General features: G+C 35.3%; 1 protein-coding gene and 1 pseudogene across 1 annotated transcript; both read right to left on the reverse strand.

Moving 5' to 3' along the window:
* Nucleotides 1-6570: 6570 nt before the first annotated feature.
* Nucleotides 6571-8814, reverse strand: LOC111717769 (sphingomyelin phosphodiesterase pseudogene; annotated as a pseudogene).
* A 2733-nt stretch (nucleotides 8815-11547) lies between these two features.
* On the reverse strand, nucleotides 11548-12684 carry LOC111717783 (uncharacterized). Its single transcript, XM_023493234.1, has one exon. The coding sequence runs from the start codon at nucleotides 12682-12684 to the stop codon at nucleotides 11548-11550; it is 1137 nt and encodes a 378-aa protein (XP_023349002.1).
* Between the last annotated feature and the right edge of the window lie 2099 nt (nucleotides 12685-14783).

Here is a 14783-nt window from a genome sequence, read left to right on the forward strand (position 1 = left end):
TCCCTTGAATATAAACCATTAGATACTTATCCCGCAAAAAAAATAATATCCCGCACCGTACATTGGTAATGTTATGTCACATTGCGATCACATATCATCTATTTGGGATGTGTTAAGAATAAATTTTAAATTTCAAATGAAAAAAATATTTTCATGAAATAAATTTTTTTTTGATAACGTAAAATTCACAAAACTTGCCAAGAAAATGCGCAATCAAAACAATATTTTCTTAAATGCATGGAATTAAGGTGGATCTTATTTTTCTAAATACTCCCTAGCTGGATTATTTAGAAAAAATGGGGGAAATTTAGAAATTGTACATGAAAATAATTTTTAAGATCTAAATATTTATTTTATGCTAATCCATTTAAAGATTTAAGCAGGTTTACATTACATTACAAGATATAGCATTACATTTTCATCATTTTCATAATTTTCCTCAATTCTAAATCTAGTTCCGCCTTTGTAGGTCTTCGTTTAGGCTCGGGAACAGGCACAGGATTAGGTTCAGGTTCAGGGTGAGGATGAGGTTCAGTTTCAGGTTCAGCTTCAGGCTCAGAATCAGGGTTAGAGTAAGGATAGGGAGACATCTGGGACATCACCACGGAACTGGGAGTCAACTGGGACATCACCACGGAACTGGGAGTCATCTGGGACATCACCACGGAANAGTGACAAAAATTGAATAAATTTGCATGTAAATTTTTTTCCAAAAACGACCGTTTTGATAAAGTTCGTCGTTTCGTTAACGATCGTTAACGACAACCCTTCGTTAACGATCGTTAACGACGACCCTTCGTTAACGATCGTTAACATAATTGTCAATAAAATTTTTTTTCAAAAACGATCATTTTTCAAAAACGATCGTTTTTTAAAAAACAATCGTATAAAAACGGTCGCAAATCGTTTTAATAAAAACGATCGTTTACAAAAACGATCGCTATTCGTTTTCTAAAAGTTCAAAACGAGTGGGTCGTTTTTAAAAATGATCGTTTTTTCCGAAAACGAAACGATCGTTTTTGGAAACGAAACAAAAAACGATCGTTTAACGATCTTTTTCAAAAACGATTAACAACCCTAGGGGGGGGGCAAATTACTCCCCCCTCTATTTTATTATTGCTGCACAAATCAATAATATTTGCTACGTTTTTGGAAAGCCCTTGGGCAACTACCTCTATAATCTGCAAAAAAAGGCCAAATTTGCAAAAATCCAAACATTTATTGCAGAAACTAGTTTAAAAGCAAAAAATGCGGAAATTGCAACAAATTATACATTTTTGGTTAGCCCTTGACCCAGCAAATTCAATTGTGCAAAAAATTTGCAAAATTTTTAAAACCTAAATGTGTATTTAAGAAAAACTGAAAAAGTGAAAATTCCCTTTAAATGCTTTTTTCCATAAGTCTGTGCAAAATTTCTTTGCTAAAATTGTGCAATATGCTTACTTTTGAGGCTTTCCAAAAAGCTATAAATATTGAAATCCAATGACTGGAAGTAGGTCTAAATTTAGATTTTGTCTTGTGTACGTAAAAATAAGACATTTAGGCAGTATGCCTGAGGACTCATTCAGTAAGTAAAAAAACCCAGCTTTTGGCCTTAAGTGAGGGGCATGTGTTATTGTAGTAAATGCTGTACTCTTAAAACTTCGTCCAGTACTGTATCAATCCAGGTACAACTCAATCTAACTTTGCTATCAATGTCAAACCGGACATGATCTCGTCATCTATCAATGTCAACACGCACACAAACTTGTAATCTATCAATGCCAAACCAATGGGTACGATCTCATGAGCTATCAATGTCAACACACAGACACAAGCTTGTAATCTGCAATGCCAAACCAATGGGCACGATCTATCAATCTCAACAGACGGACACAAGCTTGTAATCTATCAATGCCAAACCAATGGGCACGATCTATCAATCTCAACAGACGGACACAAGCTTGTAATCTGTCTATCACAAACCTCTGGGCACGATCTCTACGTGGCTGCATTACAAGTTTTGGGTATTTCAGGATTAGTGCAGTTAGATTTACGGAAAGTAAGAAAAGTCAAAAGCTCAGATACTTTTTGAGTTATTGCAAAAAAAGATGGGAGTGGGGATTAAATCCCCCACCCGGCCAAATAAGGTTAATTGTCATAGAGTTTTCTGTATTTGTGATTATTTACTTTAACGTCAATTTAGAGGTATACACAATACTATACAATATTTGGCTTATTTGGTTGTTAACCAATTTATGTTTAGCATTCAGGTTTGCTGACTCAATTAAATATAATCCTTTCTCATTAGTGCAAGCGTATACTTAGTTTGCATTAAAACAAAGATTAGGGTAAACAGAAAACCTCAGAAAAAATACCTTTAAAAACTGATTTTATACTTTTGTACAGAATTTTCCATTTAATTGTATATTGTTTTATTTATTTTATTTTTTTTTTATTTTTCATTGTAAACCCTAAACAGGCTGGGGTGGGCGTTTGGCGCCTCCCCCCTTCCCCCTCTAGTGTTTTTGACACTATCACCATGAAAGTTTTTGACGTTTAATAAATAGAAATTTCAGGATTTTTTGTAAAAAATTTTTTTTCAAGGGTTGGGTACAGGGCAGTAAAAAGTTGGGGCTGTGTAAAAAAAATATAAAATAGCTTATTACTTTTTTATGATTAAAGCTACAGATCTAAAAACTATATTTTTGAAAAACAATTGAAAAATGAATTTAGAAACATGTTTTAAAACAAAATAATACTTTTGACATTTATTTGACCTATTTTTGGCATTTTTTTTAACCTGCCAGATCACTCAAACTATAAATGTTATCGATCTAATTTTTTTTAAGAGCTGGCCTTGAAAAATTGGGCAATGAAGATGCATTTCAACCCTATTCCTATTCTCTAAGGCCTTTTTCTAGGGGGGGCCGTAGGACGCTCCCCCCCCCCGTCTATACATAGATTCAGACCGCCTAGCCTTTTTAGGATTAAGTATGATTTGCCAAAACTTAGTTTGTTTTTGCATTCAAATAAAAAAACAAAACTGAATTATTTTTTGTCTTCTGGTTTTGTTTTATAATTCTAATATTTTTTTTGTTTCAATTCAAACTTCAAAAAGAAGAAAAATCCTAACAAACTTTTTTTTTACATTAACTGTTTTTGAAACATCAGCTGTTAAAATTAATTATCGCCGACAGTCAGAAGTTGTAGAGGATTTGTTTTCAAGTTGTATTTATAAACATATGTGAAAAAAAATTGGTAATGGCTGTTTTCTTGCTTTGATATACATATATTTTGGAAATAAAAAAAGTGTTAAGATAAGAAGTGTGCTTTTGTGAGGTTTTACTATGGATGGTAAACATGGTTTATAACTCAAACCATGCATAGAATAAGCTATTCTGACATATGTTTTCATATTCTTTTTATGTATTTGCAAAGATAATTGACAGCTTTTATATGTTGATGCAAAATGAAAAGTATCATCCAGCTAAATGTAAAAAATAGATGTATTGCAGATCAATGTAATGTTTGTAAAAATAAAAAAGTATCAGTGCAGCTGAATGTATAAAATAGTTGTATTGCAGATCAATGTAATGTTTGTAAAAATAAAAAAAGTATCAGTGCAGCTAAATGTAAAAAATAGATGTATTACAGATCAATGTAATGTTTGTAAAAATAAAAAAAGTATCAGTGCAGCTGAATGTAAAAAATAGATGTATTGCAGATCAATGTAATGTTTGTAAAAATGAATAAGTATCAGTGCAGCTGAATGTATAAAATGGTTGTATTGCAGATCAATGTAATGTTTGTAAAAATAAAAAAGTATCAGTGCAGCTAAATGTAAAAAATAGATGTATTGCAGATCAATGTGATGTTTGTAAAAATAAAAAAAGTATCAGTGCAGCTAAATGTAAAAAATAGCAGATCAATGTAATGTTTGTAAAAATAAAAAAAGTATCAGTGCAGCTGAATGTAAAAAATAGATGTATTGCAGATCAATGTAATGTTGGTAAAAATAAAAAAGTATCAGTGCAGCTGAATGTAAAAAATATTTGTATTGCAGATCAATGTAATGTTTGTAAAAATAAAAAAAGTATCCTGTGCAGCTGAATGTATAAAATATTTGTATTGCAGATCAATGTAATGTTTGTAAAAATAAAAAAAAGTATCAGTGCAGCTGAATGTATAAAATAGTTGTTTTGCAGATCAATGTAATGTTTGTAAAAATAAAAAAGTATCAGTGCAGCTGAATGTATAAAATAGTTTTTTTGCAGAACAATGTAATGTTTGTAAAAACACTGATAAAACTTAAAGTTTGAAACATAACTATTAAAAAAAGTTTGTTCACAACTAAAATAAAGTTGAAAAAGTGAAAAGGTTAAATGTTCTAATGTATATGCCGTTTACAAGTTTTTTTTTTTTAAAAACACAGGGGGGAACAACACATCGTAATAGGGTTAAACAAAATAGAAGTTGATGAGCATAGACGGTTAAAAAAGAATTTCCACCTAATGCAAATATTAGCAAAATTTTCAAAAATAATTATGAGACCTTAAATTAGACCTTGAATTAGATCTGACACTAGATCTAACACTAGATCTGACACACTAGATCTGACACTAGATCTGACACAATAGATCTGACACTATAGATCTGACACTATAGATCTGACACTATAGATCTGACACTAGATCTGACACTATAGATCAGACACTGGATCTGACGCTAGGTCTGAAATAAGGTATGACACTATAAATATGACACTTAATCTGACACTAGATCTGACACTATAGATCTGACTCTAGGTCCGACACATAGATCTGACACTAGATCTGACACTATAGATCTGACACTATAGATCTGAAACTATAGATCTGACACTAGATCTGACACTATAGATCAGACACTGGATCTGACGCTAGGTCTGAAATAAGGTATGACACTATAAATATGACACTTAATCTGACACTAGATCTGACACTATAGATCTGACTCTAGGTCCGACACATAGATCTGACACTAGATCTGACACTTTAGATCTGACACTATTGATATGACACTATAGATCTGACACTATTGATCTGACACTATAGAACTAACACTAGATCTGAAACTATAGATCTGACTCTAGCCCGACGCCATAGATCTGATACTAGATCAGACACTATAGATCTGACACTATAGATCTGACACTATAGATCTGACACTAGGTCCGACACTATATATCTGACATTAGGTCTGACACTATAGATCTTACACTAGATCTGACACTAGTTATGACACTATAGATCTGACATTAGGTCTGACACTGTAGATCTGACACTAGATCTGACACTAGATCTGACACTAGATCTGACACTAGATCTGACACTAGATTTTACACTAAATTTGACACTAGATCTGACACTAAATCATACACTAGATTTTACACTAAATCTGACACTAGATCTGACACTAGATCTGACACTAGATCTGACACTAGATTTTACACTAGATCTGACACTAGATTTTACACTAAATCTGACACTAGATCTGACACTAGATTTTACACTAAATCTGACACTAGATCTGACACTAGATTTTACACTAAATCTGACACTAGATCTGACACTATAGATCTACACTAGATCTAAAAATAGATCTGACACAAAATATAGGAACATTCTCTATATTTCTTCAAGAGTAATTCATAATTTAAAATCTCATTTTCTTAACAAGCTCCAATTCAGAGCTTGTTAGGATTTATATAGAATAAATTTCAAATAAAATCCATCTCCTTGGTTCAAATAGAATGTACACAACTCTTACAACTATCAATACAATAAGATGCCAGCATCATTGCTAGATGCATGCTGTTGGAATTTTAAAACTTCAAATTCTTTGCAAAACACAGGAATGATAAAATCTATTCAAGCACTTCATGGATAAATAGCATTTTTACCATGATTATAGATATATATTTTATAATCTATTAGTAAGGAAAATTTTTTAACAAATTATTCTGAGACCTTTTCAAGCTGACGTCTGGTTTACTCAAAATAATCTGTGGTCCCAGGGACACCCCCCTCTGTTATTTAAAGGTCTCACGCTCTCAAGCAAAAATCGATAAAAATTTTGCCAATTACTTCTTTGAAACCAAAGCTAACAACAAGTGATTAGTATTGATAAAATGTACATATAAAGGGGTACATAAAAGCATAAGTGAGTTAGAGCGGTAAAATATTCTAAACCCAAACTCATATTTCAAAGTCAACCCTGTCTGCCAATACTTTTTGAGGCATCCCCAAAAATGCAAGGTAGCAGTCCCAGGAGCACCCCCCTACCGGAATAGGGTTAAAGATTAAATATTGTAAATTTTAATTCCTTCTCTTTAAGACAATGTATTAAAATAGGCACCCTGTTTTTTTCCAAAAATCTAAGTTTCTTATTTTTTCTTTTCAAGCACCTCATTTTTCCCTGTAAAACAAAAACTTTTGCGGATTTCTAAAAGCCTACTCCCTGTAGAGTTTAAAAAGATATTAATTTAATTGTGTGTAAACATTATCTCTCCTGAGTGTTCATCCTGTTTGCTTTCTAGAGGAAACAATCTACGCACTAAATTGAATTTTAATTGAATTGCTCATAAAACAAGCTTTAGTCCAGGTTATAAAGACCAAGGAATAAAAGAGAAAACAAAATAAATAAATTTTGTAAAATTTACATTTTTAACTAAATCTATAGATCCGGAGTAGAACCAAGAATTTCTTCACATTTAGTCTTATCAAGGTTGGAAGTGGTCAAAAGAGGACAAAGAGTTTTGTATTTTTGGGTTGCGTCTCCGTAGCTGTCCTTGTTGAAGAATTTTACAAATTGTGCATAAAGTTCATCATCAACAGCCATCCTTCGCACAAAATCATCATAATCTGCTGGAAATAAATTTTCCATTCCCAAATCTTCAGGGGCAGAATAGAGTTTGTACCAGATGGGTTCCTGGTCAGGTCCAGCAATATTAGCAGCAGTCATGTTAAAGATATATGTATCATGGCCAAGAATTCTATGAGATGCTCCTTCGTATCCAGCATCCACTGTGTAGATTCTGTATCCAGGGTTCAATCCTGTATATGTAGTGATACTTGGAGTTACAATTCCTACATTAACCGGCCTAGAGCTATTATCCATATCATAGAACACAACAAACTCATCATTATGTGTGTGCCCATAGAACTGAGCCATGACTGTTCCCTCAAACCTACTTATAATCTTGGAAAACTCTCTACCCCAGGAGCCAAGACAATCATCATTACCAGGAGGAATATGGCTGAGCAGATGAACCTTCCTTCCTTCCAGTTCAGCTTCAAGTAGTTCATCTATCAACCAAGCTAACTGCATTCCAGGATCCTGCCACTCCAGGAAGAGGAAAAAGTTATAGGTAAGACACATATTGGAGTTGATTCCAATAATTTTGAAATCAGTTCCGTAATTGATACTGTAGTATCCATCAACTCTAAATTGTGCTAAGGCTTCCTCTGGAAGCCAGTCTAAGAAATATTCACTAAGAGTGTCATAAAGCCAGCTTGGATCATTTTCCCCTTCAACATTGCTGGTGGGATAATTGTTGCAAGGAAAGGATTCATGGTTTCCTAATGAGGGAAACACAGGTTTGTCAGGAAAAACTTCTTTAACTAAATCAGTGGCTTTCTTGGTATGTGCTAAGTTGTTATCTCTGGACTGTAGCCAAACATCATGAGCTGGGTAATCACCAGTTATTATGATATACTCAAACTCCTCTCCATGAGTATCTCGTATGTGCTCAAGGATGTGCTTGAAGGTCCAATGAGGCAAGTCACATCTATAGTCTCCCCAATACTGAGCTGCTGATTCAGCATCAGGAGCTATTCCAGAAACATTCATGCAGCAGTTAGGAGTACCGCATGCAGCATTGGATCCAATTTCATACCTGAGATCCAGATGAATATCTGTAAGCTGAAGGATCTTCCACCTTGTGGGTGAACCTGGAGCAGGGAGTGCTGGCTCTACAACAACAGGCTTCTCAATATCTGGTAGTTTAACACTCCAGGCATTAACTTCGTCCACTGCTCCACAATCATTTCCAACAAGTATGGCACATGCCTCTCTACTGGTCCCTTTCCCTTGCGTAAAAATATATTGAAGTTGTGGAACATAATTGTGGATTGCTCCTTTGCAAACATCATGATCTTCTATATTAAACAGATCACATACAACAAGTGCTGCTTCTTCAAGAAGATCCGGACTAGCTCCAATCAAGAAGAGATCAATAATTGCTTCTAATGCCACCACACAAGCTGTACACAGAGCATCCCTCCCCTCTCCAGGAAGCTTCTGAGGCTTCTTAAGGTTAAGGTGGCGAGCATATGGAAGTAAGGCTTGAAGCTCCTCAGGGAAAGATTCTAATGAGAAATCATCACTTGGGGATTTCAACAAACTTTGAACAGTTGTTCTCAATCTTTCCTAATAATTTATATTAGTTCATCTTTTTTTCTCTAATGAAATATATTAATTGACATTTGACAAAATTCAAACAAAGTTTCTCAACTTTCAAAATGTTTTATTGTAAATATTTTTTTTTTTAAACTACGCCAAAATTTAGAAGATTTTTTCCTAAATGATCCAAAAATGATCATTTCTTTACATTTTGTGTTGAGATAAATAGTTTTATCATTTTTGTTTATTGCAAAAAGTTTCCTTTATTCTATAAATACCTCCAATGATTGTGTGGCAACAAATGATAATAAAAGCCCCGCTATTAGAAAAGTACCCAGGTTCATGGCTAGCTCCTAACTGTTTAATTATTGTTTAAATTTGGAAAGATAACATTTAAGGTTAATGCAATAATTTAATGTTTTTGAACAAATAGACGCAAATATATTTACTGATAATAGTTTTATCTGTGGTCAACCTATGTAGTAACTATAGGGGAGGTCCTATGTTCTTGGAATTTAAAAAAAAATCTTTTATTTCTTTTCATAAAAGAATATATGAAGAACTAAGAAGTAAATGGTTAAAAAATACAAAAAAAAACACAGAAAATCTATAAATATGGATTATGAATATAAATTATAAATCAAATATGTTCTTTTTCTTAGATTAATAACAATAAAAAAGTTGTCGTCTTTTCCAGACTTAAGGTTTTTTGTTCACAATAACCCTGAGTCTATCTGTATTGATTTTGATTTTTTTGCTTAAATACACTAAACTTTTAATTTTAAATTTAATTAGAAAATGATAATTTGTAATCTAAAAATGTTTTGCTAAAAATTTGTTAAATATTTGTTGAACATTTGTTGAATATTTGTTGAACATTTGTTGAATATTTGTTGAACATTTGTTGAATATTTGTTGAACATTTGTTGAATATTTGTTGAACATTTGTTGAATATTTGTTGAACATTTGTTGAATATTTGTTGAACATTTGTTGAATATTTGTTGAACATTTGTTGAATATTTGTTGAACATTTGTTGAATATTTGTTGAACATTTGTTGAATATTTGTTGAACATTTGTTGAATATTTGTTGAACATTTGTTGANGTCCATGGTACATTCCAGTTAATTTCATGTACTTGGCCGAATTTCAACAAGTCAGGGCAAGCAGTACAGTACACATAAAGATTATATGAGGTAATACGGGACTGTACGTCCAGTGAACTTTATATGTGGGTCTTCGATGAAACATTTGCTTTAAAACTAACGCTTTTTAATCTTCAAAATGTACTGAAAATGTACTTATAGTACCTTTCCCTATCAGATAAAATAATATTTCAGATCTTTTTGAAAATCTTTGGAAGAGAGACCGAACTCATTTTCGAATATTAGGCTTACTTTTGAAGGTCAACCCCACTCCTATATATTTTCTTATTGTTATACAAATATTAAATTTTGATACATTTTTCATCTGCAAAAAAATTGCAAATTTGCAAAATTTCAAATATTTATTGGAATATTTGCCAAAATTAAAGATAGCGCATCATAAAATCCATGCAAATTTCACGCATCTTGTGAGTGAACCAAAGATAGTAACAAATGTCTTTTTTAATAAACCAACACGTTGCTGTTGAGGTTTCATAAAGCCGTCTTTTTTAATGGATTTCAGATTTATTTTAAAGCAAAAATAAGAAAACCACTGAAATTTTTCTATTTTTATTTTTCAATTTGTCCATAAAAGTGATTTGCGGATTTTATGCAACTAAAACAATGAACACAATTTACAGAATTCAACACTTTTAATGATGAAAAAACGACGATGTCTTCCCCATTGTTACTCAGATAAATGTTTAAATCAAACCGTTGTTTAACTTAAAATTTATACACATATTAGTTAGTCTCTTAGAATATTTACTAAGATTTTTCATAAATCGGATATACTTGACTCTTGAGAACGCTTATGCAAGAATCATTTTGAGGACAAAATAATTTTAGACATATGGTTACCCATAGTCTATGATACAGGGTGTCCCACGAAACATGACAGTTGGTAAATAATTTAGAATGTCTTTTTCCATCATTTGTTGAGTTGTTAAATACCAAAGACAATAATAAAAACATTATATAGGCGTGTTGTCGCTAAGGAACAAGATTCTGACGATGAACAGAAAGACAAGGTATAACCCACAAATCAAAATCGATAATGCAGAAAACTCTTTATTTCCTAAAAAAAATGAAATGAATAATGATAGATAATTATTACAGGGTTTATGAATTTATAATAAAAAGATTCTTACGATCTAATAGGCTATTTGGGGGCTATCTGTCGAAAAGTCCGAAGACGCTTTTTATACATTAAAACTTCTGAAAAAAGTAACAATTAAATGTTGAGGAATATCACTAATTCTTTATATGAAATATTCTTGCTTAACTTTGAAGTGGTTCACAATTAATAAACGTTTACACTCCGTTATCGGAGAACAAAGAAGAAAAGCGGGCTGGAATTGTTTGGTTTGGCTTCTCATCTCCGAGAGGAGCTTTTAGGTTGACGCGACATTACATGGAGGGGGGGGGGGGTTTTAATGTTAATGGTTGACACTGGACCCAGGCAGGGTACGAGGATGTTAAGGTAACATACGAGAATTAAAGGAAAACCATTAAATATACTGAAACCTATAGTTTGAATGATTGATAGGTACTAGATTGATCGATTGAAATAAACAGGAGTAATACTTCGAGATACATTAATTAATACTGTGGTTAACAAGCGGATATTTGATGAGGGTAGAATAATGTAGTAAATAACTTCACGGTGTACACATTTTTGAAATTTGATTGCTAGGATGAATATTTCTGTGTTTTTCCTTTTATCAAATAAGAATTAACAGCAAACTGAGAATGATCTCGATTATGAATTAGAATGAAGAATTAAAATTGCAAGGATTAATTAAACAGAAAGATCATTATTTAAGTTAAAGTAGAAATGCTAGTAATTCCTTCGACTTCAAGAATCGTTAATTTTAAGGGAACTTAATTTGCTAGAATTGAAACTTTTCTGCTTGTTTTCTAAAAAAAATTAAAATGTTTAATTAGTCGATTCCTGCGTTGATGCTGGGTGTAGTTCTATTGATTGATTTCAGTGAGCTTCGGGTGGATTTCATCTTGTGTTGGTTCTGGTCTGGAATTTGGAGCTGAGGTTAAATTCCTTGCTTCTGCTGATTCCGAGGTGAGGCTGTGGACAGTCTCCTGGGGGTTCTGAGTTTCCAGGTTCATGAATGGAAACAGTTGGTTGAGGTGTCTGTCTACTACTATTTTCCGCCCTCCTACTTCACGGCGGTGGCTAATAGTAGCGCCATAGACGTCTCCGTTCTTTCTACAAAGGAGTTGTTCCACCCTGGCTGCAGAGATAGGATTCTTGTATATGGGTTCATTCTTGAACAGGACTATATCTCCGATTTGTGGAAGGCTACCCTGGTTCTTCCAGGTGACAGTGAATCTGCGTCGGGTATATTCCTGCTCCCATAGAGAGTGGAACGTGTTGAGAGCTACATTCCACCTGGAGATCTGTTGGTTGATAGGAGCAGCCGGGTTGACTTCATCTCCGAAACCTTCCCTGAACCCCTGGAGAACGTGTTTGGGAGTGAGGGTGATTCCTAGTGGAGCTCCAAGGATAAGAGGTCTGTTGTTGAGTTTTTCAATAACAACATGGGTCCAGGTGAGCAATTCCTCCTCGTCCATTGTCAGTTGGTCAGGGCCGACGAGTGACTTGCTGACTGTGTTCTTAATAGAGCCGATTATTCTTTCAACAGCTCCGATCTCTGCATGGTGTTTGGGAAGAGTAGTTCTAAATTCAATGGAGGTGAACTTCAGGTTGAGGCTGGAGATGACCTTCATCTCAGTGTTAACCAGGTCTTTGCCAGCCTTAACAATGTTGAGACCGGCATCAATCCAAATGATGCGAGGTGTGCCTCGCAGGGCGAAGGTTCTGTTGAATCTTCTGGTGATGCTTTGGGAGCTGTAGTTGTGTAGGATCTCTAGGTGCACCCCGCGACTGGAAAGACAGAGAATGACCAATATCCACCTCTTGGCCTTGATACCATCTTTGTGAGCAAATACGGGTCCGAAAATATCAGCCTGACAGTAGGAGAAAGTAGGCTGAATTGATTTGAGGACGTCAGGGACGTCGGCCTCGAATGTCGCGAATGGAACCTGGTTCAGTTTGATGCATCCAGGGCAAGACTTTTTCAGAGCCGTGATCATCTTGCGAATACCAGGAATGAAGAAGTTGGCTTGAATGTGAGTAAGCACCTGGAGCACATCTCTACCGTGGCCCAGATCAGCATGGGCATCGTTCAGGATGCACTTGGCCAGGATGGTCTTCTTGCAGATGAGGGGGACCCCGATTCTGGAACGGAAGCTGCGGTCCAACACATATTATACTCCGTCCACTAGTTGGATAACAAGGTGTTTCATCTTGTTGTTGGCGATGATGAGCACTGACTCCGTGGTAAAACACTTGAGGACAGAGGACTTGATGGATGATTTGATGGAACTCCAGGTAACAGTAGGATTGGGGTCGTTTCTCCAGGATCTGCAAACTTTGTGGAGGAGGTTCAGGGCACGGAGAACAGTGGCGAGGCTCTGTTCGTGATGCAGAAGGCTCAAAATGTATTCCCGGGAAGGGTGGTTTGGGGCTAATCTCGCGAGGTTGACCGACTTGGTGGGAATTTCGCCTGAGGTGATGGAAGAACAGATTGTGATGGGCCATGAGGATTTGTCCTGAGGTAAGAAACTACCGTTCAACCAGAATTGAGAGTTGACCTGCGCGCAGCTGGTTCCAGATCTGGTGAGCAGGTCAGCAGGGTTGAGGTTTCCAGGACACCAGAACCAGTTGTCGGGTGATGACTGTGCTAGGATTTCCATCAACCTGACTCCATAAAATACGGGGTTTCCAGCCGGATCATTTTTAGCGATCATCTTTAAAACAATCTCTGAGTCTCCAATGAACATAGGAGGGGAGAGGGAGACGTTGAACAACTCTTGCTTTATCTTCTGTTCCATCCTTGAGGCGAGTAATGCTCCTGCCATCTCAGATTGTGGAGCTGAGAATGCAGACTTTCCCAATATTTTTGAGGAGCTGGAGAGGAGATTGAACTGATCGCCAGAGTGAGCATATACACAGGCTCCATAACCCTGTAGGGAGCCATCAAAAAAAATGAAGAGTTGAGCTTGGTATTGGAATATGACCTGTCTGGGGAAAAATATTATAGACCATGCAGTTGTTGGTGATGGTGCTCTGGTAGAGTGCCATTCCCAAGGGATCTCGTTCAATTTCAGTAGGGAAGAAACGATGATTGTCTCCTCCTAGTAAAATGGATACATGACCGTCATGGTTAGATGTTGAGGTCTTCGTGAGGTTCCTCCACTTGAGTGGGATGGTGAAGGAGAAGGCCGAACTGTTGTTGAGGTCTTCCTCTATTGTGGACAACTTTGTTATAATCTCCAAGATTATAAATTCCAACGAACAGTTTCTACCTTCACAAGCCCTATATTTTTATCATCATTGTGCAATATGCATACTCTGGAACATTCTGAATTTATACATTGAGTTCATCTCTACAACTTCNCCCCCTAGTAAAATGGATACATGACCGTCATGGTTAGATGTTGAGGTCTTCGTGAGGTTCCTCCACTTGAGAGGGATGGAGAAGGAGAAGGCCGAACCGTTGTTGAGGTCTTCCTCTATTGTGGACAACTTCAGGGTCTTGCCATGGATTCTCAGTTTAACTGCTGTGGTGAGTACTACTTTGCCTTCACCAGCATAGGTTGCAATCTTTACTTGAGAAGAACTCCCGAGGGAGTACATCGATTGAGGGATTTTAGAGATTGTTTGGTTTGGTTTTGTCTCCGAGAGGAGCTTTAGGTTGAAGACGATATTACATAAGGGGGGGGTCTTAGTGTTAATGGTTGACAACTTTGCTTTTCTCTTTTCCTGTTTTTTGTTTTGTGTTTTTTTGTAAACGATAAACGTCAAAATGGCTTAAACGATCGGGTCCAACTTTTTTTGGGACCTCACATATGGTCCCAGGGAAGGTTCATGGATGGTTAGAATTGAAAAAAATTCGAATTTTCAGAATAAACGAAAAAAATGATAAAAGAGCAGAATTTACAAGTTAAAATTGAGATGCAGCTTAGTTTAGAATAAAGTTACAAGAAACACAAATGCAGAAAGAAGACATGATGATGTTGAATATATTGCAAAGGTTAAGATCAGTTCCTATCTTGACATAAGATAAACCATTCCTGCTCCAGGTCTAGAACTAGGTCTAGACAATTCTCAATGTTTGGTGGTATGCACT

This window comes from Eurytemora carolleeae, unplaced genomic scaffold, assembly GCF_000591075.1.
Source record: "Eurytemora carolleeae unplaced genomic scaffold, Eaff_2.0 scaffold181, whole genome shotgun sequence".
Lineage (NCBI taxonomy): Eukaryota > Metazoa > Arthropoda > Copepoda > Calanoida > Temoridae > Eurytemora > Eurytemora carolleeae.